This window comes from Denticeps clupeoides, chromosome 2, assembly GCF_900700375.1.
Source record: "Denticeps clupeoides chromosome 2, fDenClu1.1, whole genome shotgun sequence".
Lineage (NCBI taxonomy): Eukaryota > Metazoa > Chordata > Actinopteri > Clupeiformes > Denticipitidae > Denticeps > Denticeps clupeoides.
In genome coordinates, this window is record NC_041708.1 from 8,561,581 (window position 1) to 8,588,230 (window position 26,650).

Here is a 26,650-nt window from a genome sequence, read left to right on the forward strand (position 1 = left end):
CATTCTGTTTTTACATGTTTCTAACATTTACAGAAAACACTTCAGTAGGCAAGAAAACTTTTATTAACAATATTTTTATTTAATTTCAGCATGAATAATTGTTTTATAGATTATATTATATGTAATACAATACAGTACAAGTCTGCATCAACCACTTATACAACTTTAGATTGATAGATAGATGTTTGGGGGTTTCCATAATAATTTCCTCTACTGGTGAAACTCCAATGATTTCCAAAGAGTGCTTTTGAATTGAAGAGATAAATATTTTCTTTGGAATATTATATTTAAGGGATAGTTCCTCAAAGTCATGAGAGATATTTTAGGCTGAACTCTGAATAATAGATCTGGTTGGTTGGATATTCACAGTTTTGATTCTTCCACCTTTTGTTCTGCAAGCTTTAAAGATACCTGCTTTAAGATGGTCATAATTAGATTTCAAGTGCAGGTTGCAGAACATAAAAGGTGTAGGACAGATGAGCTGGAGAGAGGATGGAGCCAGTTCAATAAGCCCAGTTGAGTAGTAATACCTGAAAGTTTCTGAATTTACTGAACTGACAGGATTAAATTAACCCCTTTATGTAACATGAACTTTTAAAATGAGACATTCTTCCCCACCAAGAGCGTACACTTAATCTAAATGTTCCAGCAAAGAGGCAGTCAGTTTTATTGATTGCCTATTTAAAAAGGCTTTTGTTGGTCACACACTCGTGCTTTAACATATCAGTGGCATGATTAGATTTAGCTCATTGACTAATTTAATTAACTATATTTTACTCAACTTGAATGAATAATATTTACCAACCTCCAGAATAGATTTTTTACAGTGCAGTCCATGCACAGGTTTTTCAAAAGGATCTCAAATTTAACTCAAAATTACTATTTGTCTATTGTTCATTTGGTCATTTACATGAAATAGCGTAAAATTATCCTAATGAGAGTTTTGTCCAAAGCATAAAATCAATCCCTCTGCCTCCCTGTCTTCCCTTACATCTTTCTCAATTGCAGCTGAGTGAGCAGATGTGATTAGACGTTACTGCCATGGGCCGGCCATCACTCACAAGGCAGGGCGGCTCTCATTCACAAAGCACTCAGTGAGACTGCATGTGTCTTTAAGATGATGAACCACACTTTTGGCTCTTGCTCACAGTCAGAAGTGATTTAAATGCCAAACGCTGATAAGTTATTCTTATAAAACGATATCAGCAACGCAGAGTGTTTCTGCTGTTACAACAGCTACTCTTTAAATCTTTAAGTATGTCAATGTTTTACAAACCCTGTTTTACATCCTTAAGTATTTTGCATCAATATCTCCTGAAAAAGTAATGTTCTTACAATGTGGCTACAACATTCCATAGGCTTGACATTCCATAGTTCTTTTGTCTAAATAGCAGTCGCCTCCATTCAAATAATGATATATATCTTAGTAATAGTTATAACAACAACAACAATTTACTCTTAGTAAATGTAATAAATTTTAAATTATTAAAAATAACTCAAAATGCTGTTTTCTTTGATGGCCACTAGGGGTCAGTGCACTAATATTCGACTCAGCCCTTGATAGGAATAAATTGTTTACATTATAGACTTTTAATGAACGAACTATTTGAGGCTCCAAAAAGTTTATGGTAGTAATATGGCAAATAATTTCAGACTAAGCAACTGGAAACGACGAATTTAGCAGGATTTGCTCAATTCTACCAACGGAGTGCGACGTTCTGATGTCAGGGTTTTTCTCTGTGTTGCCAAATCCGCTTACAGTAAGCGACTTTGTGCCCCCCCTCCCCCCATCCACCCGATAAAGTTGGTTTTAAATAAGACCAGGCACGGGTTGCTTTTAACTTCTTATGTCAATCGAAATAGTGAAACAGTTTTCATTCTTTATTGTTATTCTGTAAGGACATTTACAATAATAAAAATAGACACATTGTGTATTTTTCCATGTGGATAAGTAATTATTACTTGAAATCAATTATACGAGAATTGTATTGCCCGTCTGAAAAAGTACAGACAGTCACAAAAATACACCAGAGGAATGTGATGGTTGGCATTCCTTCAGAGGGCCAATTTAGACCTGCTTCTTCCCGCGAGATCTGGCAACCATGATCGTTTACGAGCAGAAACCCAGCATCCCGCTGGACGATGACAGACCCACAATGGCGTCGCCGTAGTCTATATTTTGGGTGGCCGACCGACTGACTATTTTTCCTTCACCGTGTATCGCTGGCGGCGGTGAGGGGGCGGAAGAAATCCACAAGCGAAACCTGGAGACGCGCACACACACACACACACACACACACCCACACACACACCCTCTTCTGCTACTCCCGCACACACGGGTGCGTGGACGCAGCGCCGGACGTGAGGAATTTGCATCCTCCTCTGCTGCAGCAGGACTCATGTTCTCCTCCGGGTTCCCGAATCTCTCGTGACGGGGACGGTAAGCTTCCGTTGTGTTCCGCATCTATCGTGTCCGGAAAACGCGTCACATCGGCCCTGTTTATATTAATTAGCGCGTTATTAACCTCTGTGTGTGTGCGTGTGTGTGTGTGTGTGTGTGTGCATGTGTGTGTGTGTGTGTGTTTGTGATTTTAGGGACCAAACGTAGATAACTCCACTTACTGAATGTGGGTTAGTAGAACAGGTCTGTCTTTCTGTCTGTCTGTCTCTCTCTCTCTCGCTCTCTCTCTTTCTCACTGTCTGTCTGTATCTCACCCTGTTTATCATTCTGTTTGTCTGTCTGTCTCTCTATTTCACTCTCTGTCTGTATCTCACTCTTTTTATCATTCTGTTGTTATCATTCTGTCTGTCAGCCTGTCTGTCTCTTTCACTGTCTGTCTGTATCTCACCCTGTTTATCATTCTGTCTGTCTGTCTGTCTCTCTCACTGTCTGTCTGTATCTCACCCTATTTATCATTCTGTCTGCCTGCCTGTCTGTCTGTATCTCACCCTGTTTATCATTCTGTTTGTCTGTCTGTCTCTCTATTTCACTGTCTGTCTGTATCTCACTCTTTTTATCATTCTGTTGTTATCATTCTGTCTGTCTGTCTGTCTGTCTCTCTCACTGTCTGTCTGTATCTCACCCTGTTTATCATTCTGTCTGTCTGTCTCTCTCACTGTCTGTCTGTATCTCACCCTGTTTATCATTCTGTCTGTCTGCCTGTCTGTCTCTCTCACTGTCTGTCTGTATCTCACCCTGTTTATCATTCTGTCTGTCTGTCTGTCTCTCTCACTGTCTGTCTGTATCTCACCCTGTTTATCATTCTGTCTGTCTGTCTCTCTCACTGTCTTTCTGTATCTCACCCTGTTTATCATTCTGTCTGTCTGCCTGTCTGTCTCTCTCACTGTCTGTCTGTATCTCACCCTGTTTATCATTCTGTCTGTCTGTCTGTCTCTCTCACTGTCTGTCTGTATCTCACCCTGTTTATCATTCTGTCTGTCTGTCTGTCTATCTCTCTCTCTCGCTCTCACTCTCTCTCACTGTCTGTCTGTATCTCACCCTATTTATCATTCTGTCTGCCTGCCTGTCTGTCTGTCTCACTCACTGTCTGTCTGTATCTCACCCTATTTATCATTCTGTCTGTCGTTCCTGTCTTCTTACATTACCTGACTGTCATTGCCACTCAAGTGTTCTCTTGTTAAATCTAAGTCAGCAAGACTAAATACATGTATTAAATGAGCAATAATAATAATAATAAACCGTACTAAGAAGAAATTAGTCAGAAATAGCTTCACTCTGATGAGCCACGTCCTGTAATGTTTTATCATAAAATCTTTTTGTTGTAAAATTCTTTTAGTTTATTTTCTTTCTTTCCTCCTTTCTCTTCTGTCTCTGTCTGTGAGACTCATCACCAGCGAGGGCAGGGGGTTTTCTCACATTCCGCCGGACGGTCGACTACAAATCACAGCGCTTTTTATATTTTTGCTGAAAAAGCTTATGGGGCCTGGGAGACTCTATACAAAAAGATGATGAATGTGATAATCACTTGTAATCATTTTCTATTTTCTTTGAAAAAAACGTTGCATTCAACTGTATAATTTCACCCCCCAGATGTGGTTTGATAATTAATGAAAATGATAAAACCAAATCTGACTGTGAAATGGAGATGTATAAATATGAACATATTTATTAAAAAAAGTCAGTGCAATGATTATGTGCAAAAATGTGTAGAACAGTGATTATCAGGAGTGTTGGGGGGGGCAGAGAAGTTCAGCAAGGAGACAGCTCTGGGAAAAAAGCTGTTCCTAAATCTGATGGTTCTTGTCCGTGGTAGCCTGAAGAATCTAAAGTGTGTTTTAAAAAGCAGGTGCTGATGCAATATTCATGCAATCAAATAATTGATCGTATGAATATTGATTTGCATTTGTTCAGCCTGACCATCCTGTTGTTTAGTGCTCAGGCCTCGTTGACATGTGGATGCAGGTTTTGAACATGGGTGGGAGGGTGCGGATTCTACAGTAACATGAGCGGAAGAAGCTGACAATAAATGTAGGTTTACTGCACACACACACACAAACACACACACACACAAGCAGACTTTGAGCAGATGTAGGGCTCGCATGAATTATACACATGTTCATTGGCACAGTTCACTTCTGACACACTCACTAGAGCCATGCACTGAAACATTAAGCTAATGTCACTGCGTGTTTTTATTTATTTATTTATATACAGTACAGGCCAAAAGTTTGGACACACATTCTCATTTAATGTGTTTTCTTTTTTTTATGACCATTTACATTGGTAGATTGTCACTGAAGGCATCAAAACTATGAATGAACACATGTGGAGTTCTGTACTTAACAAAAAGTGGAGACCTGACCTCCACAGTCACCGGACCTGAACCCAGTCGAGATGGTTTGGGGTGAGCTGGACCGCAGAGTGAAGGCAAAGGGGTCAACAAGTGCTAAACACCTCTGGGAACTCCTTCAAGACTGTTGGAAAACCATTTCAGGTGACGACCTCTTGAAGCTCATTGAGAGAATGCCAAGAGTGTGCAAAGCAGTAATCAGATTAAAGGGTGGCTATTTTGAAGAAAGTAGAATATAAAACATGTTTTCAGTTATTTCACCTTTTTTGTTAAGTACATAACTCCACATGTGTTCATTCATAGTTTTGATGCCTTCAGTGATAATCTACCAATGTAAATGGTCATGAAAATAAAGAAAACACATTGAATGAGAAGGTGCGTCCAGACTTTTGGTCTGTGTGTGTGTGTGTGTGTGTGTATATATATATATATGAACAAATAGCATTTTAATGACTTGCGATTTATACATAGTTTAAATCCAATGACAATATTAACTTGCTTGACAGATGGAACTATTAAAGCACATTCATCAAGTTTGGAAGGCTCAGTGCGATTAATCTGTGTGTGTCTGCATGTGCTTGTGTAGGGAGATTATTGCTTTCTCACAGAATCCCAAATTAAAGCCATAGTGTAGGAAACCACAAAAAAGACACACTCTCAAGACACACTCTCAAGACACACACACACACACACACAAACACACTTATAACCAGTATATTTTTACTGTGATGCTTAACGTGACCTGAAACGCATGTCTACTCCACGATGATGATACCTGTGTAACTAAAATTCCCTAAAGTACAATGTAAAACTAAATAAGCAGAATTTATGAGAATTTAAGAATTTATATTAATTTATATTTATATGAGACAGGATATTACATTTACATTTACAACCTTTATCAGACGGCCTTATCGAGAGCGACTTACAATCAGTAGTTACAGGGACAGTTCCCCTGGAGACACTCAGGGTTAAATGTCTTGCTCAGGGACACAATAGTGGGGGTTGATTACTGTGAATTTGGGTTAATGGGCATTTTATTTAGTCCTGGAAAAGAAGGCCACTTCAGGTTTTAATGATGGTCAAATGACGCTGTTTAATTCATGCTGATATCGAGATATCAATAGCTAGATAGATAGACCCATTTTGCCCATCTTTTGAGTGTGTGTGTATGGGAATGACTTTTTCATTAGGTGGTATGAAACATGACTTCTCCATTAACGAAATTCAGTTTTTTACTTTTCTCTTTTTCTCTTCACCCTGCCACACGTTTTTTATTTTTACTTTTTCTCTCTCTCTCTGACTTGTCTATGTACATTCCACTCAACTTTAGTTCCTTATGTCCTCAGACTTCATTTCTAAGCAGTGGGCAGCCATGACAGGTAACAATTGATGGGAACTGCCTGGCAGCTTGGTCTCTGAGCGTTTAGGCCTCTCAGCTTCAGCTCTTCGGCTGAATTATTCACTTGGCCCTGCTGCAGCCCAAACAGTCTCATTCCTCCAAGAACACACTAACATGCAGGTCCTTTTCAGTCTGTAGCAGCCATCTGCTGTTTCTGTATTTTGCTTGAATGTGTGGCGGTGTTGATGGAGGGATGAGAGGCAGTCGCCAATTCTGGTTGCAGTGTTGAGAAAACCGTTAAAAGTCGAATAATAAGAAACACAAGCTTTTGATGTTAACATCACATTTACATTTACAGCATTTATCAGGCGCCCTTATCCAGAGCGACTTACAATCAGTAGTTACAGGGACAGTCTCCCTGGAGCAATTTAGGGTTAAGTGTCTTGCTCAGGGACACAATGGTAGTAAGTGGGATTCGAACCCGGGTCTTCTGGTTCATAGGCGAGTGTGTTACCCACTAGGCTACTACCACCAATACCAACGTGTCAGCGTGCTGCTTTGTAAACATGAGATGCAGACCCACACACACATAGTATGCACATTCAGCGATGTCCATGTTGAATCCAAATAGATGTATTATTGGACCATTTCCCTTTCCCTCCGGGTTCTCTGGTCTCCTCCTGCCGTCCACAGGCATGTACCACTAGTCTGAATTGTATGTAGGTGTGAGTGAATGGCCTGGGTGAGTCCCCGCCCTGTGCCCAGTGTCCCGGGAGGCCACCGTGAAGCCAAGTGCTAGGACTAAGCAGTCAAGGAAAGTGAGTGAGAGAATAAAAACCCTCTACTGCATATTGATGACGTATCTAAATCCAAGATTAAGTCACCCTCTCAAATGGTGGCAAAGGGGCACAATGATGAAGAACTGGACGATTTTAAGAAGAATTAATTTGGGAGTGGCTATTGGCCAGCTCCCCGCCGCTCCTTGTGATACAATTTTCCAATAGGATCAAAAACGGCAAAACTTTGTTTTCCCTGCTGCCCGTCCCCCATTCGGCTGCAGACGCCATCCGCCCGGTACCGTTCTCCCCACCGCACGCCCCAGGGGGGGGTCACCAACACGGTCTCTTGCCCACTGACTGTCTCCAGCCAACCCAGCATGTTTGCGCATGCGTCTTCCCGCATCAACCCTGACATTACCCCGATGGAGCAGAGTCTGGGGTTGCAAAATCACCCATATCCAATCGAATTTATTCAAATCGTGATTTCGGTTCGACTTCGATACATCGTGCAGCCCTACTAGCATGTAGTGGTTTGCATTTCATTCTTCCCCATACTGTCTCTTCGAATCTGTGGGACCGCCTCTGCTACGCAGGATCTAAGTGGCCATGTAGCGCTGCCACCCGTTGGTTAGTTTTGCTGCACTGATGTGTATTTGATGTGTTTTTGAGGACCTCAGCATGGACATTTTTCCCCTGTGACTCTTCCTCTTTCCCACTGATGTCAGTAAATCAAAGTGCAAATGCCTGGCAGCGCATTACCAACACAAACAAAGAACAGAGGCTCGGGGCTCTCACGCCTCTGCACGCTTTCAAAGAGAGGAGCACAAAAAAATACACACACTATACACAGTGTTGTTCCTGCACAAATAATTATGCCATTTTTGTTCTCCGTCTCTTTCACACTCATTTTCCTATTTGCTCTGAATTTTGATGAAATAAGTAAAGGTTTCTTTTGATATCGCTAATAATGCATGCGAAGAAACACCATTTTCATTAGTTTAATATTTATTACCCCAAACATAGACATAGGTGCCCCAAATAACAATAAATTGACTATGTCACTAGCGGGTGTGTCCACCATTTGCCACAATGACAGCTCACTTTGAGACGCACCAAGTTCATGAGCAACATCTGACTGCCTGCCACCGACGATAAGTGACGTCGTGTGTTCATGGCTGTTTGAATGATGAACTTGGAATGAGTTTTTATACACACAGAATGTTGAAATTGATGCCATATTTAGAAAGGTTGTCTCTTGGTATTGGCCCCAATATAAGGCACGCCAGTACACAATGAGACCATTACATGGAAAACACAAAATGAGGTGTGTCTATCACCCCAATACAATTGCCTCCCTATCCCAAAAATGTCTGAAGTGAAACAAACATGTATATGTATGTATAAAATCAACTAAGTCTCTCACAATATCTCTAACTTGTGAGTAGTGTCTATAATACTCAGTGGGGTTGTGGCACCTATATTTATTATCCTTTTGTGATCCTGAGTAAAAAATTGTCTTTTTATTTTGTAACATTTTTCTGTTCGGGATTCTCCTCTCTCTGTAGTCAACATGCTTCTGCTGCTGACAACGACGGACGTATCGAACTCTTCCATACACACCAACCACAGCACGGGTGAAGACAATAAAAATGTTTTATTACATTATAATGATGCTGAGCATTAAATGGATATTCCAGCATCATTTAACATTCTTCTTTTTTCTCCTTATTCTGTCATTTCAGAAAGCCCCACGCTGCAGAATGGCCACCTCCCATCCACAGTGTTGATCCTCACACTCTTCATTCTCACCCTCCTCTTCCTCTGTGCTTACTTGCTCAGGTATCTTCTGCTTGTTTATATGCAATAACTTTTCTGCCATTAAGTTTCGGACTTAATAATATCCGTTGCCATGTCTGGACACTGCATTCATCAGTGAGGTGTTTTTCCCCCTCACATTCCACCATCTTCATCACCATAATCCTCATCACCTTTCTTTTCTCCTATTTAGTTGCTCAGATAAAATGTCATCGTCACCATCCTGCCATTAGACATAAATTAAAGGTATTATTCATTGTGTGTGTGTGTGTGTCAGCACTGGGATTTGGTTTACTTGCTCATTGATTCTGCTGAGATGCTGCTCTGTTGTACTGTGTACTGTTGTGCTGTTTTGTTTTGTGTGATTTTTTAAAATATTTTTTTCCCAGATTCCAGGTGCAGCAGAAACATTTGGTGTCAACGCTGCAGCACAAAGCACCACAGGGCCTTCTGGAGGACCAGGGTATGGCTACCCTCATTTGATTATTCATTTAGTTCCCACTTGTGATCATCTTATCTTTAATTTAATCAAATACTGCTCACAAAATATAAGCATTTTAACACACTAGAATATGTGCAGTATGAGACACACTCCCTGCACCCAAAATTTGAACAATGTCAAAACACAGCATTGTCACTGCATGCAGACACACACACACTTATTTATTTAATTATTGTGTTATCTGATTGTTGGCAAGTCTGCTGAAGGTGCAAACCTGCCTAGAACCTGCTTTATAAATCATGAATCTTGTTTATTCTACATGCATACAGCATCAGAATACCTGCCCAGCCCTGGTACCTGATACATATTTGTAGAGAACTATGCATACATACACACACACATCACACACTCTCCTGACTCTCCTGGGGCAGTGGTGGCCTAGAAGGTAAAGCAATGAACCGGACCTGTAATCAGAAGGTTGCCACTAAGGTGCCACTGAGCAAGGGACCGTCCCCACACACTGCTCCCCAGGCGTTTGTCATGGCTGCCCACTGCTCACCAAAAGTGATGGTTAAAAGCAGAGGACACGTTTCGTTGTGTCACCGTGTGCTGACTCTCCTGACTCTTCTTTCCTCCCACAGATCAGACAGTTGTCCTGCTCCCTCGTTCCCTCTCTCCATCTCAAAGATTCTTACCCATCCCTTGTTCTTCCCTGGAGGAGGAGTACCGACGACGAGCTGCAGACGAAAGCAAGCTGTTCAGGGAGGAGTATAATGTAGGCTACACACACACACACAAAACCACATACACACTATATAAAAACACTCTGGCCATAAGTGAGCGTGTGGGTGTGTTTGTCACGCAGTCCCTTCCATGTGTGTTGAGCTGCTGTGGAGCATTTGAGGCAAGTAGAGAGGAGAACCGAGACAAGAACAGATATCCCAACATCTTACCAAGTGAGTACACACACACACTGAAAAATGAAAACCGTAGCTGTCTCTCTCTCCAGTAGTTAAAAAAAATATTAGTTTGTTATTTTAAACTAAGCTAAGATAAACTAAGCTTAACATTTTTACTTTACTATAATGCTACTGACAGCAGGTTTATTTGGTTTACTTACATTACAGCAATGCTGAAATATTAGGTGCAACAGATTACTTAGAGGGTGGTAGTAGCCTAGTGGGTAAGACACTCGCCTGTGAACCAGAAGATCCAGAAGACCCAGGTTCAAATCCCACTTAAGTTTAACCTTAAGTTGCTCCAGGGAGACTGTCCCTGTAACTACTGATTGTAAGTCGCTCTGGATAAGGACATCTGATAAATGCTGTAAATGTACTTAGATTTTTTTAAATTGATCTTGTGGGGGGTTTTTTTCAGTGCACACACATACACATTCAGCAGAATTTAACGGGTGAATTAAATAACAGTACCTGTCACTTTGGTCCTATGTGTTTTTCCACTCTGAACCGACTAACACACTCCATCTCTTACATTTACTAATTTCACTGGTTTATAGCGCTGTCTGCCTTCTTTGTTGTCTGCATGTTTTGTTTGATGTTACTCTTGTTACTCCCGCACTGCTTGACTTGCGCTGCCTGTGTCCCATGTTCTTGTACTTTATATAGCCGCTTTGTCGATGTCGCACATGTGCGCTTTATGTCAGTATGTAACTTTGTTTAAATGTTACATGTAGCACCGGGTTCCAGAGAAACATTGTTTTGTTTCAGTATGTACTGTCTAACATGTTCTTACCTGAAATGACAATAAAGCTCACTTGAACTTGAGCTGTGTGTTTGATTGCAGATGACCACTCCAGAGTGCGCCTGTCGCCGGTGGATGGAATACCCTGTTCAGATTACATCAACGCCTCGTATATTCATGTAAGTTGTGGATCCTACAGGCTTTGCCCCTGAAAGCTGGTTGGTTTACTTTCATTTCTACATGCAACAGTTCTCCAGGGTATTGTAAAAAGTACATACGATTATTCCTGGTCTCTTGCAGGGATATAAGGAGAGTAACAAGTTCATTGCCGCTCAAGGTCAGCAATGCAGTAAAGTTTTGAAACTTGTTACATTTACGTCACATTACAGTTACGTTGCACAGCATTAATTAACACTGTCTCTGTCAGGCCCTATTCCAGAAACGGTGTGTGATTTCTGGCGGATGGTTTGGGAACAGAGGAGCGCCACCATAGTCATGCTTACCAACCTGCGAGAGAGAAATGAGGTGTGTGTATTTAAAGGTGTATGTATGTACTTGGATAATTATTAATGGAGACTTTAATGGCCAATCTATTATATTATTATATTATTTTGATCCGTTAAAGGCTGTGTATATTCTTTTTTGCGTCTCCTGTAGTGTAGGAACAAACTTTGTGTGCAGTGTGTCATAAAACAGAGGAGAAACTGTGGCAAGAACAAGAACTTTGTGTCTGTCTGTGTATGCACATGAATAGGAGAAGTGTTGTCAGTACTGGCCGAATCAGGGCAGCTGCCGCTATGGGAGAGTGTGTGTGACGCTGCAGCAGGCCTCGGTGCTGGTCGACTACACCATCCGCAAACTCAGCCTGCAGAGTGTAAGTAGCCCTATTAATGCTGCTGTTTGCAGGAAGTAAAATGAATGTTACTACTCTTTACTTTTATTTCAGGTGGTCTATTATGAGACAATAATACAAAAATTAGTTGGTTAAAAAACACATTAAATACATTAATTGCATGTACACTCCCAGTCAAAAGTTTGAGGTGGTGGAGAGAAGAGTGTGAAATTTTGCCATCAAGTTTCCTGCTTTGGAGAGACTGAAATTCTTTTTTTGGTTTGTTTGTTTATTACATAACCTCACATGTGTCATTTCATTGTCCTGGGTCTTTAGTTTTTTAATGTTTAAAAGACCCAGAAAGGAGACGGCCATTCTTATGACTGGTATTGCAGGTCCTACATTAATAAATGACAATCAAAGGAGCTGTCTATGGCAGCGATATACAAGGCTCAAAATTTTAAAGGTTATGTGTGCTCAGAAAAGTGTTAGCAAGAGCTTGTTCGGCTTAATAAAGAAATCTAAATGTAGGTGGTGCTCACACAATTTGATTGCTCTGGGAATGAGTGGCTTGACCTAAAAATGTTATCAACATGACCCCAATATAAGATTTATTTTTAGCTTATATTCTGCCATGGATACTAATGAACTGCTGTGCATGGGTTGTTATTAATATTCCTAATGTATCAGCATTTTTCTGAAATAAATAGGTGTAAATTGGGCTGTCAGGTGAGAAAATCAATAGGAATTTATTACCGCCCCTTTATGGTCTCCAAAAGCTATTATTCCGGACCAAATTAAATGCAATCCCAGTGGAGTTAATTGGAATAGACAATGGCTTGCTCTTGCAGATGCATCTTTTTTTTTTCTCTCCCTCCATCCTGTTTTTCTGCTTGCTCCTTCGTCTCTTCTATTGTCTCATACCTTGAGAGACTCTTCGATCAACTGTTCTCTCAATGCGATTGACACCATCTTTTCAAAGTGGAATATGGAACATATGTGGCGCATTACGCCATGGACGGGTGGGACAGGTGGAGAATGGTGTGCCTTGCAGCTCTTTCCGTGAAGGAAATCCACCTATTCGGAACCATGATAACAGGTCCTGTGCTGATTGGATTAGGCACTGTTCTGGTTTATCAGAGATTGAAGAAAACCGTGACAGCCTCTGAAAACCCCAATGGGCTGCCCGGGACGATTGAAGGAGTAGGCATGGCTGTTGGTGCTCAGACTGTGACTATTGATCACAAATTGGATACCATCTCAGAGAAAGTCACAGCTCTGCATAGAATTTTGGCAGGAGACTGAGCTGAAAAATCACAGCTTTTCCGCACGGATAACCCAAACAAACCCTAAACATCCTTTTTCATCAGTTTTTGGCCTCCACTAATCAGCATGGCGGGGGCAGCAAGACTCCCTGCCCCCCATCCCAAGGACATCTAATGCCTCTGTCAGGTTCACACTCCCAGTGTGGACGGGCAGGTCTGTTGACCAGCACGTCCAGATACTGGACTAGCCCCCACCTCCTCATTCCCCTCCCCTGTTGCGACTGATTTGTGTAGTATGTGCTTATGTTGCTGGGGTGTTTTTTTTCAGTTCCTTCAATGTACTCCCTTTGGAACCCTTTATTCTCCTCATCTCTACCATGTGATTACTTTTTCTCTGTTCTTTCATATATTATGGTTGAGTTGATGGCTTGTTTTGTGTTCGTACTTGTGACTAGTGACATAGTGTATTGCAACAGCAATAAAGGGCTGTTGATGAATCATCATCATATTGATACAACTTTTGTAGATGGCAGTATGAATTGAAAAGAAACGATAACACAGAATGAGTAATATGACAGGGGTTGTAGCTTAAGCATGTAAATCTCAGGAGAGGTTTAGAAACCTGTTTTCATGTGATGTAATGTAGCACCTCACTAATGTGAATGCTCACTAAAGTCACGTCTGGATTTACAGAAACAGTTTCAGTATCTATGAGAGGACGTTCAACCAGCCCTTTTTGATTAAGTGACATTATTTCACCCAGGAGACAAACATTTTTTTTTTAATTAATTGCAAAGGTTAAAAGGGGCTCACATATCTACTTTTATGGAAGATGGGGCAGTGGTGGCCTAGCGGTTAAGGAAGCGGTCCCGTAATAAGTTTGAATCCCGAGCTGCCAAGGTGCCACTAAGGTGCCACTGAGCAAACTACCGTCCCCACACACTGCTCCCCAGGCACCTGTCATGGCTGCCCACTGCTCACCATGGATGATGGTTAAAAGCAGAGGACCCATTTCGTTTTGTCACCGTGTGCTGTGCTGCAGTGTATCACAATGACAATCACTTCACTACACTTTACTGTCAATATGTCACACGTGCAAAATAGACCATTTGTAATTGAAAAGCCCACAATTGTCTGAAATTTAGCCAAAATGCACTAGAGAGAGTACTTGCCGTTCTTAAATAAGATCCGGTTTCCACAGTATCTATCTTAACATGCAGTTTACCAAAAATTGTAAAACTTCCAAAGCACCCATACTGACAGGTCCTATCGCCTAGAATCAGCGAGCATCACTAACATAATCTCTATTATTGTGAACTTGGGACCATGTCTACCACCAAACCAAGCCAAACTGTGCTATCAAAAAAGTCATATATAGCACCACGAAAATATCTGTGTTTGATTTTATTTCCTCATATGTGTAGATGTAATGCTATCAAATTAATGATGTATTGTTGCTATGGTCACAAGCAGGGTGGAGACGGCTGCCGCGAGACAAGGATGGTGACTCAGATGCACTTCACAGGCTGGCCGGACTTTGGCGTTCCGTTCTCTCCCATTAGCACCTTGCGCTTCCTCAAAAGGGTCCGGAACTCCAACCCCCCACGTTCCGGACCGATTACTGTACACTGCAGGTACATGTCAGCCATTTACCTCAATTTGCAGTTCATATTTTTTTATAATTCCGTTTTCAGTGCTGTTACATTTACATTGGGAACCATCTTGGAACTATGTTCACGTGACAAAATGATGCCTTTTACGTTCAAATTTGAGGATGACTGAGATGAATGGATGCATGTTTTACTAAAGCAAGTTGATCCATTTCTAATCACATTGGTGTCCGCTGCCCCGCCACTAGGGGGCACGGACGGCCGCAAGGCCAACCACCTGGAAACGGATGAGGAAGAGGTCTGCTTCCATTATAAATACTCAGCAGCCATCGTGGATTATTTCTCACTCATCATCATGTTTTTGCCCCTTTGTTGCTGCTCGCCTTTTTCCTGCATTCTGACAAACGCCTCACGCCGACCCTTTCTGCCCGACAACTATTTTGAAATGACCCTTGCCGGCCTGCCACTTTAGATATTGATGGTACCGACGCATCTCTGCTCAATCCATTTGCTCCTTTGATGTCGCTGTTGCCGACCCTGCCTGCTCCCTGCTCCAACCCTCAAGCCACGGTAAAGATTGAACTATTAATTCCATTGTGTGCTTCTATAGCCGCCGTGTGGTCCCACGGGCCAATGCCTGCTACTGTGCCCCCCACACCCAAGCCCTCCCCAGTCTCCTGCCCTCTCACGCCAGCGTCCATGCCCTTCAATCCCCAGTCCTCCTGCATCTCCAGCCTCTTCTGTCAAATCTGCTAATGCGCCCCCAGCCTCTCCCATGACAATTGGGACATTTATTAGCTTCTCTATGTAGGGATTTCTGATGAATATATAAAAGCTATCGTCATATTTTCAATTTTCAAAATGAAGAAATTTTACTGGGTTAAATGTGTTCCACTGTTGCTTATATGTCTCTCTTTCTCTTCTCCCTGGTCACTTGTCCATGTGTGGCAGTGCGGGTGTTGGGAGAACCGGCACGTTTATTGTCATCGATGCCATGCTAGACATGATGCAGGAAGAGCAGAGGGTGGACGTCTTCGGCTTTGTTTCCAGGATTCGACAGCAGCGCCCTCTGCTGGTCCAAACTGAGGTGCGCCGACAGGCTGTCCAATGCTGTGCTTTTAATCAAAGAACTAAGCAAGGCTTTTTGTGCCTTTCATGCAAATTATATAAAATTAATATGTCATTTACCATATAATATAATATGAGAAAGTATATATAATATGAGATAATCCTGAAATAATATATAGAACAATTTTTAATTTAGTTTAGAAGTTTCTCTCTCTCTTTCTCTGTGGTTCAGATGCAGTATGAGTTCATATATAAAGCAGTGTTGGAACATCACCTGTATGGAGACACAGAGCTGGACATCCTGTCTCTTAAATCACGCCAACTCAGACTCTGCAATATGCATAGTGCTCATCACACCCTGCCTCACAAACACACAGTCCACAGCATGAACACACACCTGCGGATCGAGGAGGAGTTCAGAGTAAGAGCCTCTACACTCTATTTCTTTTCCTGTTTAAAATATGGATGGGGTGGGGAAGAGACTCCTTTTATTTTACTATTCACTTTCCTCCTTTTCTTCCTCACCTGCTGATAGAAACTGACAGAAGTCCGCATCATGAAGGAGAACATGAGGACTGGGAACCTGTCTGCCAACCTGCGAAAGAACAGAGTCCTGCAGATCATCCCATGTGAGGAGCTCACTTTTACATTTCCTACACACCTCTAAAAATGTTAGAAACATCTGACAAGTCCACCCCTGCAGTGTATAACATCAGTAACAGCTCCACATTTGCATAAGTAGCTGTATGTGGTTATACATGTTTGTTTTATTAGAACCTAATTCATAACAGAATGTACTCTGTATCAAACTTTAAATAAGCTTCTTACAAGTGTAGCTTATGAATATCTGTACTGGCATCTTTGGCTACGTTCTCTGTAAATAAAACTAAAAACTATTAAATAATGTGTTATATAGAAAAGAAAAAAATATAGAATAAAAGAAAAATGTTTAATATTTTAGGCTCTTCTAACTTTTGCACCGATAACAGGATTTCACACTCTTGGTTTCTCCCAACAACTTTCAGTTAGATGAAGGGGGGTTTACCAAGAGTCCCTATGCTGAATGCTTGCTGCTTCTCACTTGTGTTGTGATGACAAAGAAGTCGTGAAGGTAGAGAGAGTGCGGAAATATGCCTCCTTTATCCTGTATCATAGCCTCAAGAGAGTAGCTGCTTAAGTCTCTTAAAACTTTACTATAGGCTTTCAAAGCGGATGTTGGTTGGATCTGTCCGTGGTGCTGATCTCAGGACTTTAACATCTAAACATGTACAGCATTTATCAGACGCCCTTATCCAGAGTGACTTACAGTCAGTAGGGACAGTCCCAGTCCCCCTGGAGACACTCAGGGTTAAGTGTCTTCTTCAGGGACACAATGGTAGTAAGTGCGGTTTGAACCTGAACTTATTCTTACTTCATCTGTTCTTTTTTCACCAGATGACTTCAATCGTGTCATCTTGTCCATCAAAAGAGGGCAGGAGTTCACAGACTACATCAATGCCTCGTTTATAGACGTGAGTAGTAATTTTATCCCAATAAGTCAGCTTCCTATATCTCATGCATTAGTGTGTATTTATTTTCTTCTCTAAGTGCACATGGATGAGAATGTGTGCTCATTTGTGTGTTTGTGTGTGTAGGGCTACCGGCAGAGGGATTACTTCATTGCGACTCAGGCACCTCTCTCTCACACGGTGGAGGATTTTTGGAGGATGGTGTGGGAGAGGAAAAGTCACTCGATCATCATGCTCACCGAGCTGCAGGAGAGAGGACAGGTACGTGATTCAGAATGAACACTGGTAAGGGTGTAAAACCTGGTTTTAATAGGGCCCTGCCCGCCTGTCATTTCTCTTTAAACTCACACGTACGTGTGTTTCTTTGTGTGTGTGCGTGCAGGAGAAGTGCGTGCAGTACTGGGCTGATGAGGGCAGTGTGTGTTATGGCGAATTCTCAGTGGAGCTGACAGGAGAGGTGGAGTGTGACTCCTTCAGTCTCCGAGACCTGCTCCTCACACACTCAGCGGTTAGAACTGGCATTTATTAAAGCATGATGAAAACAATGATTATGATTATGATTATTATTATTATTATTTCCCTTGGGTATAAGTTTTATTCTATCCTTTATTCTCTATCCTCTATCCTCCCATGATTGTAATTCAGTTTGTGTGTATCATGTGTTTGTGGTCATGTTGTATGAGTTATAATACAAATTAACATGTTGTTATTATTATTTCTACTAATAGTAGTGCTAGTGGCTTTGTAGCAAACTAGTGTAGTACACCAAATGACACATTCAGCGAATACTACTAACCAATTCTCGTTCTTGTGGGTGTGCGTGTGTGTCTAGGAGTCTCGCCTTGTCCGACACTTCCAATTCCACTGGCCAGAGATGGGACCCCCACTGGACGGGCGGGGCATGATTGACATGATCTCTGCAGTCCAGAGACATCAGGAACAGATAGGACACACATCAGCCATAGTGCACTGCAGGTATACATGCACACATTTATTGTGTTAATGCTTAAGCCTATATACTATACTAAACTGCTTTTTCAAAATATTACACATGGTCCAAATTTACGTGGCTTTAAGTGTTTATATGAACATTGTAATATAACAACATACACTATACTTGAAATTTCCTGGTTTTGTGTATGTTAGTGATTCAAACCCTTCCATCACCTTTTCAAGCCCGCAGAGTGAATGTCAGTACATATACACGTACATATACATGTCTTTTTATCGGGTAAGAGGATGTGGAGAGCACTAGCGGCTGGCGGCTTGGAAGTGTGGGGTGTGCTGCGGCTTCTATCCTTGTTGGAAGGGAGGCATGAAGCAGGGAGGGCAGACACGGCACACACCTCAGAGTAGAGGAATAGGAAGGCGGTAGGCTTTACTTGTGAACGACATGCATGGGTAATCTCAGGAGTGGATTCAGCGGGCTGGTATCTTGGTCTTGTCCGGATGAAACGGGAACCAAACGGGAACTAGTAGGGCAATCCAAAGAGCAAAGTCAGGGGCAAAAGAAGTCACTGTGAGGCAATGGCATTCAGAGTAAAGGCTTACAGCAAATGTGACACTAGGGACGATGAATGAGTTTGTGATTGTTTCGTCTTGGTTTGGCCTTTTTATACTGTCTGGTGTCATGGGTGTGACACTCTTCCAGTGTGTCCACGCTATATGTGGTGCTACAGACCATCAAAAATAATCAGTTATATTTCGAATGTTTTCCTGTAGTAACATTTTGAAAGAGCAATAATGGCTCCCTGGCCAATAGTGTATATTCACTGTTGAGCTTAATATTATCATATATAATCATCATTTTCCACACCTCTATTGGAATAATTTTGCATTTGTTTGCATACATTTGTTGCCAGACACAGTATCGGGTTTACAAATCATCTGAATGCATTTAAATATTGACCACAATATTGACCAAATATTGAACAGCACTTTTTTGACTGCTACTTTATAGTAATTTTATGGTTACTTTCTTTTTTGAAACAGTGTGTGCCTGTGTGTTACAGTTTCTGCTACTACAATACCAATATATTTTTACTGACACCTGAAAATGAATAGGTTTTGCATCTGTACACTCACACACACACACACACACACAGATTTAGAGGATCAGATGTGTCTGTGTCTCAGTGGACATTTGATGGGGGGATGAGCACAGGAAATTGTTGTCGTGCTCATTGTCAGAGATCCTCAAAACCCCAGAGGGATTAGAGTGTGTTGTGTGTTGTATGGGTGGTTGCCTGCAAAGTGGCTGTCATTAAGGTGCAAGTGGGCTTTAGCTTTAGAAATCATTTATAATAACAAGTTATTTGTTATTTACTGGTCTCATCTGGAACATCACATCTTCCAGCAGTAGCATGACTCGCCTCTCTTTCCTCTGTGTGTGTGTGTGTGTGTGTGTGTGTGTGTGTGTGTGTTTGTTTGTTGTAGTGCGGGAGCAGGAAGAACTGGTGTGTTCATCGCTGTGTGTATTCTGGTGGAGCGACTACAGGCTGAGGGACGTCTGGATATTTTTCAGACCACAAAGAGCCTCCGTCTGCAGAGACCTCACATGGTGCAGACGCTGGTACGTATATACACACACTCATATAATTGGGTCAATTCTATAGACTCAGAATGAGTCTATACACCTTTATCTGTATGATGACAATAGCTCCTGAGTAAGTTACCAATCCCTAAAGTTGCATGATGCACATGCATGATGTCTGTTTAAAAGTGCCAAAGAGTGGCCTTTGAGGGGTCCCTAAAGCATTTGTCGTGGAAGATACTGACGATTAATTCAGGAAAAACTTATAGAACAGGAAATTAAAGTAAGCAGAAGTTTATTGCAATGTGCAGTAAGACACAAGCCCACAAGTCCACGGAACCACACTGAACCGAATTGGGGCTTCATTTCACCACTCTTCTTTTATCTAATGATACACCCTTTGGTCATTTGTCATCAACACATCTAGTCCCAAAAGGTTGTGAAAGTGAAGTGATTGTAATACACTGCAGCACAGCACACAACAAAATGTGTCCTATGCTTTCATCCCATCACCCTTGGTGAGCAGTGGGCAGCCATGACAGGCACCCGGGTAGTGTGTGGGGATGGTGCTTTGCTCAGTGGCACCTTTGGCGGATCGGGATTCGAACCAGCAACCTTCTGATTACGAGGCCGCTTCCTTTACCGCTAGGCCACCACTGCCCCATTGTATGTGTATCTATGTATTCAGTATGTAAAGCTAACTAAAAATTTTATTTATATTCACTCCTAATGTCACGGCATCCATGTAAACTGGACGTCAGAAGGCAATGTAGTGAGTTTGGTGAACCCAATCGCAGTGTAGCACATTACTATACGAATACATTAATCTGATAAACAGAACACCCACTAGTGTTTGCATGTGTGACAGCTCTCAGTAGGGAAGTAATACATTTTTATAAATGTAATAAATGATACGGTGGTGGCAATATGACAGTCTGAATGCAAAGCAGGGATGAGAAGACTGATAAGAAGGGGAGTAGAGCAGAATCAGGCTTCTCAAGGATGAGGTGACGTTCTCAATGGCTGAATGTGTGGTAGTAGCCTAGTGGGTAACACACTCGCCTATGAACAAGAAGACCCAGGTTCAAATCCCACTTACTACCATTGTGTCCCTGAGCAAGACACTTAACCCTGAGTTGCTCCAGGGGGGGACTGTCCCTGTAACTACTCATTGTAAGGTGCTCTGATAAATGCGGTAAATGTAATGTAAATGAATGAAATCAATGACCCTGCGTCGGCTGGCTTGTAGTGACGATTGAAAAAAAAAGAAAAACAAAATTTTGAATGTGTGTGCTTAGTGAAATTAATCATAAATTGTTTATGATTATCTACAAAATTTGTTGTGTGGATGTCCCTACATGGATATGAATTTGGGAAAGTGAATTATTCCTGTGTTGTATCTTTCTTTGACCTGGTGGGATGGATGTGATACAGTAGGTGATACAAATTACTAGCATATTTGACTTTCCAATTAACACTGTTAAACTGGCATTAAAAAGCTTGTTTAACTAATCTACACAGGTGTCACGACTACGGACTTACGGGGGAAGGAAGCGCAGAGGTCTGACATGTTGGGAAGGGGTTTTATTAACAAATAAACAATAAAGAAACACAAATAAAGACTGGCGCGGTGGCCGAAAACGATTTAACTTAAATAAGGAAATGAAACTAACCCGTAGGCGTGTGGCGATTGCCAGAACTCAAATTACGAACAGTGTTACCAACTAAAGTTCACGAAAATGCCAGCGACCCCGAACGGGCGGAAACTTCCGGCATTTATGGGGCGTCAGGATTGCATTCCGGTGTGGAGCCCAGCTGCAGGCAATCCTGACAGAGCCCCCCCTCCAAGGGCTACGTCCTCGGAGCCCCAACAGTACCATCAGTGGAGGCGGCGGGGCGGACGGCGGGAACCACAGGGCTCCTGCCCTGCTGTATCCTCCCCTTGGAGGACCCGGTCCCTCGGGCTGGCTCCCCGGCGTGGTCAGGCGTGACGGCCCCGGTCCCTCGGGCTGGCTCCCCGGCGTGGTCCCGCTTGGCGGCCCCGGACCCTCGGCCTGGCTCCCCGGCGTGGTCCCGCTTGGCGGCCCCGGACCCTCGGCCTGGCTCCCCGGCGTGGTCCCGCTTGGCGGCCCCGGACCCTCGGCCTGGCTCCCCGGCGTGGTCCCGCATGGCGGCCCCGGACCCTCGGCCTGGCTCCCCGGCGTGGTCCCGCATGGCGGCCCCGGACTCCCGTACCTGCACACAATAATCAGGGCCGATCCATCTGGGTACGTGTGGGCCCTGTCTCCACATGTCCCCTCTGACACATCTTGTGTCACCCCCTGCACCGCGCAGGGAGATTGTCCCAGAGCCTCCGGCGACTGTTCCAGGCACCCCAGGCTGGTGCCTTCTGGGACTATGCAGCCCCTCTCGCTGCACGGCCCTGGTGCCAAGGGGGGGGCATTGCCAGACCATCCGGCTAGCCCCTTCTGCGTCCGTTGGGACAAGCAGGCCCTCTTCCTGCCTGTCCCAGCTGGGTCCTCATGCCTACCCGGGGGCTCTATGGCGCTCCACCCCTCTGGAGGCGGACGAAGGCCCATGCCTGGCCCGCCCTCCTCACTGGCTACCGGAGGACCCAGCTCCATCGCTTCCCCACCTCCCCTCCCCTCAGGAGGAGTCCCCAACCCGAACTGCACCCCCCCAAAAAATTATTTGGGGGAGCACCCCCCCCGGCTGGACTTCGGGGTACCTTGGGGCTTGTCCACCTCGCCTTGGACCAGCACATTCGGGTCAGGAACCTCCTCCCTGGGGTTCGGCTCCGCGGCTGGGTCGCCATCTGGTGGACACAAAGAGGGGAAATGGGGGCGACATACGGACACATATGCCACGCACACACACACAGACAGAGACAGACAGAAGAGAGGGTCGTCTGGTTCCCTCTCTGAGCTCTCCGGGACCTCCTCAGGGGGCACAGCCAGAATCTCGGGAGGCGCGACCTTCTCGTCGCCCGCCAGTGCTTGGTCTTCTTGCCCCGGATCCTGACTGGCGCTGGATGTGGTGGAGGGGCAGAGTTCGATCCCTGGCTCAGGCTCTGGCCGATCAAACTCCGCCCTCAGTCTCTGCTGGAAGTCCCGAAAACTCCTGTCGGTCTCTCCCTGCTGCCAGGCAGCGTCGCTGGAGATGGTGGTGGGCGTGTGGCGTGGGGGGTGGTGGACGTCTTCTCCAGCATGCGGGGGCGCTGGTGATGCGCTGCCGTTCAGCTGGGGAACGTCCGAGCAGAGGGAAGGCGGGTCGGCGACTGGAACTGGGAGGGCATCTTCCCTGTGAGGCAGTTCCGACAGTGCAGTTGCTGGTTGGCGACCTCCTGTCGCCCTGTTCCACCAGCTTACGCCCGCATCGCTGTCCTCCTCCTCACTGTTGTCGCACCTCTGGGACTGACGTGGGTTTCCACGGACCTCGCAACGGACGGGCACGATGGGCGGAGCCATCCCGGCACCGACTGCCCAATCGGCGTCATCCTCGTGTTGGTCCGTGTCGACCTCATACCCTCGGAAGTCACGTGGATCTTCACGGATGTCGCGACAATCTCGGACGCGCGCGCTGGGTGGAGCCATCCCGGCCCCGACTGCCCAACGAAAATCCATGTCATTGTCGCTTTCGTCATCCGTGTCCTCCCACCTGTGACTCCGAGGGTCGTCCACCCTGCGGACATCCTGGACCCAGGGTGCGATCAACTCCCAGGGACAGTTCTCTGGCCATTCGGGCTGGAGGCTGTCCATCCCCTCGCTGGAGGGACGCCGCCGTTGTTGTCGCTTCTCACCCCCCTGGAAGTGACGTGGGTCCCCACGGACCTTGCGACGATCGCAGACTGGCGCGATGGGCGGAGCCCAACTCTCGTCTCCCGTGCTCTCGTCGTCGTCCGTGTCGTCCCAGTCCACGGGGAGCCTTGCCAGCAGAGCGCAGAGTTCTTGGCTCGACATGGCGAAGATCGTGGGGGTCGCATCTTCTGCGCTCGCTGCCCACGTCACTTCCTCGCTGCTGCCGAGGCCAACGTCCTCGCTCCGCCCACTCACCCGCCGACGTTGTCGCTTCCGGGTTTCGCGGAGTTTCCCGGGGGTGACGTCATCACGCGGCGCCGCGTACCACGGCTTCTCGGGGAGAAAACGCTCCACCAGAACGGGCGGCGCGTCTCTCCCCTGGTGTCCGCGTTCGCCGCGCCGGGCTGCGTCCTTCGCGGCGTTTCTTCTCCTCTGCTTTCCACCTCTGCGCTTTTGGGGAGGTCTCTGGCATTCTGTCACGACTACGGACTTACGGGGGAAGGAAGCGCAGAGGTCTGACATGTTGGGAAGGGGTTTTATTAACAAATAAACAATAAAGAAACACAAATAAAGACTGGCGCGGTGGCCGAAAACGATTTAACTTAAATAAGGAACTGAAACTAACCCGTAGGCGTGTGGCGATTGCCAGAACTCAAATTACGAACAGTGTTACCAACTAAAGTTCACGAAAATGCCAGCGACCCCGAACGGGCGGAAACTTCCGGCATTTATGGGGCGTCAGGATTGCATTCCGGTGTGGAGCCCAGCTGCAGGCAATCCTGACAACAGGAGGTATTTTGTTCCTAATATCTATAATAAATATTATTTAATTTTTGTCTCATCCACAATCAAATGTGCAGCAAGTGACGATATTAACTGTGCTACGTTGAGGATGTTCAGCAGAAAAGCAGCATGTAAACACATGGCAGCTGTGAATATTAACAATAATCACAGAGATGCCGCACAACTAGAGGGAGGACCGTGTTTTATTGTATTTCAACATCTTACTCTTTCCTTTATTTTCTTGCAGGAACAGTATGAATTCTGCTACAAAGTATTACAAGACTTTGTGGACATGTTTACAGACTGATCAAGAGCAAGTCAACAGTCCTGCAGAAATTTTGTTTTGGTATATTTGGACTTTTTACATGACTAAATTTCTGAAAGATTTACTGTGTATGTTTTTTTTGTGAAGCCCTTTGAAAGACTGTTATGGACGCGCTGGTCATCTTGAGTGTGAGTTTTGTATTCCCTAAGGATGTGTACATTTGGCAAAATCTTAGTCTCATGTGCCAATAGTGAGCTGATCTGAGATTCTGATCATGCTGTGAGCTAATTAGTCAGAGTGAGGGGGCTTTATTCAAAATTGCAATGACACGCTGCAGGACTGTGATGAACAATCACTTCTGTATACTGAAAGCCACTGGCCTTTATGTGAACCCCACTCTGTTGCCACAGTGATTTGTGCATGCAAGAAAACACATACACACACACACACACACATACTTCAGTCATGTAAAGAATGAACGCATGTAAAACATGCATGTGACTCACATACACGGACATCCACCTTTATTCTATTGAGGGTAACACACATATCTACGGGGGCTTTAACCAAGTCCAGAGCGGAGGAATCGGACTTGTGCAGATTCGGACTTGTGCAGAAATCGGGTGCGGTATTGTGAAAGGTGCATATATGAGTGGGTGACCACTATTGTCTGCGCATTCTGGATGATGCAAAGTCTAGGGGCATTTTTATTTTGTTATCTAGGCAAACTCATGAGCCAAGAACAAGCAAAAAAACAAAAAAGTAGAAAACTTCAGTTACAAATTTCAGTTCTTCCAACCCTGGGGTATGTTCCCCAAAATAAAAGCATTGTTAGTTAGTAGAAGCATGCAACCAAAAGGGGTCCTCTCAAAAAGGTTGCTAATGGGAGCTTTGGGAAACATTTTTCATTTTAACCAAGGTGTGAAGCCCAGGCTGGACTCACCCTTACTTTGTGCTTGTTGGTTTTGCACACGCCTTCGGGCTAATCTTAGTTTATTCCCTTTTCTTTGTTTTTGGCCCTAGTACCGTTTTTACAGTGTATTGTATAATAGAAATCTTTACCTTCAGTATGTCCCATTTCTGGGCTTCATTCCCCCTTCAACCCCGAGACGTGACACAAGGTGTAAACTTACTGAAGGTGATCGGGGGCCAAAAATCCTGGGAACTAGAATGAGGGCAAAAGGTCAAAGGATAAAAAGACAAACAGAGGACGCTGGCATTTTTAATTCCGAAAAGCAGTAATGATTTATAAAATGTCTAATTTGTTTGTGTGTGTGTGTGCTAAAGGTTCACAAGTGCCACCTGACATATCCACTGTTTGCTTTTTTTGCTATGATTAAGTTGTCTGGATCTTGAATTATTGCGTAAGATTACATAAGCATTCTTACTTTTTATTGTACTGAACTAGATATTGCATTGCCTGTGATTATAACTATTAATAATTATTTATCTATCTATTTTTATTTACCTAAGGTTTGCAAATATTTGCTTAGCCATATATGAAGTCATGTATTGTTATTATTATTCATGATAAATATCCTCTATAATTTAAATGATTATTAATGAAAGTGTTTATTTACTTATGTCTACATTCCCTGCATCAACACAATAAAGAGGCATTCTGAACACATCTGTCTGTGTGTGTGAGTCAATTAAGGGCTTATCCTTATGAGAGGCTTGGTGAGAGCCATTAGGAGTGGGTTTAGCGTTTTGAGGAGTAAGTTTTAAGTGAATGACGGCGGGGAGTGTGTGCCCCCTGAGGACAGAGGGATGAGAATAGTTGCTATATAAACGCCCCTTTTCCAGACTGTGCCTACAGAACACACACAGAACAGGTAAGACCTCAGTGTCTCATATATGTTTGTTTTTTTTGTGTTTCTGACGTTCTGATCTTCTGTAAGTGTAACACTAACTTTACTGCATGTACCAGGGTCGTTGTTGGTGCAGAGATCTGCAGTATGGAAACTGTGTATCTGGATGTGTGTGTGTGTGTGTTTTGTAGGGATGGGGCTGAGGGTTTGGCTGCTTGTGCTATTACTGGGGCAGGTTTGTGTGTGTCAGCACTGGTCATACGGCTGGATGCCAGGAGGTAAACGCAA

The 26,650-nt window shown here is 44.0% G+C and overlaps 1 protein-coding gene across 2 annotated transcripts; it reads left to right on the forward strand.

Moving 5' to 3' along the window:
* The first annotated feature begins 2,092 nt into the window (after nucleotides 1-2,092).
* Nucleotides 2,093-26,181, forward strand: LOC114772169 (receptor-type tyrosine-protein phosphatase epsilon-like). Of its 2 annotated transcripts, none has more exons than XM_028965208.1 (20): nucleotides 2,093-2,440; nucleotides 8,498-8,566; nucleotides 8,675-8,771; nucleotides 9,137-9,210; nucleotides 9,831-9,964; nucleotides 10,055-10,145; nucleotides 10,993-11,069; nucleotides 11,191-11,227; nucleotides 11,318-11,415; nucleotides 11,645-11,764; nucleotides 14,458-14,621; nucleotides 15,549-15,684; nucleotides 15,898-16,086; nucleotides 16,201-16,294; nucleotides 17,100-17,176; nucleotides 17,300-17,434; nucleotides 17,556-17,681; nucleotides 18,006-18,148; nucleotides 19,610-19,745; nucleotides 24,534-26,181. In XM_028965208.1, exons 2-20 carry the CDS (start codon nucleotides 8,503-8,505, stop codon nucleotides 24,591-24,593), a joined length of 2,052 nt encoding a protein of 683 aa, XP_028821041.1. In that variant the 5' UTR covers nucleotides 2,093-2,440; nucleotides 8,498-8,502; the 3' UTR covers nucleotides 24,594-26,181. The 2 variants fall into 2 exon arrangements, with proteins under 2 accessions (XP_028821041.1, XP_028821049.1); XM_028965216.1 differs by having other exon boundaries at nucleotides 14,461-14,621.
* Nucleotides 26,182-26,650: the final 469 nt, after the last annotated feature.

Coding starts and splice junctions, on each gene's coding strand:
- LOC114772169 (XM_028965208.1), top strand. CDS start 8,503: ATGCTTCTGCTGCTGACAACGACGGACGTATCGAACTCTTCCATACAC. Junction 14,622..15,548: donor CCGATTACTGTACACTGCAG/GTACATGTCAGC, acceptor CATGTGTGGCAG/TGCGGGTGTTGGGAGAACCG. Junction 17,177..17,299: donor TCAATGCCTCGTTTATAGAC/GTGAGTAGTAAT, acceptor TTGTGTGTGTAG/GGCTACCGGCAGAGGGATTA.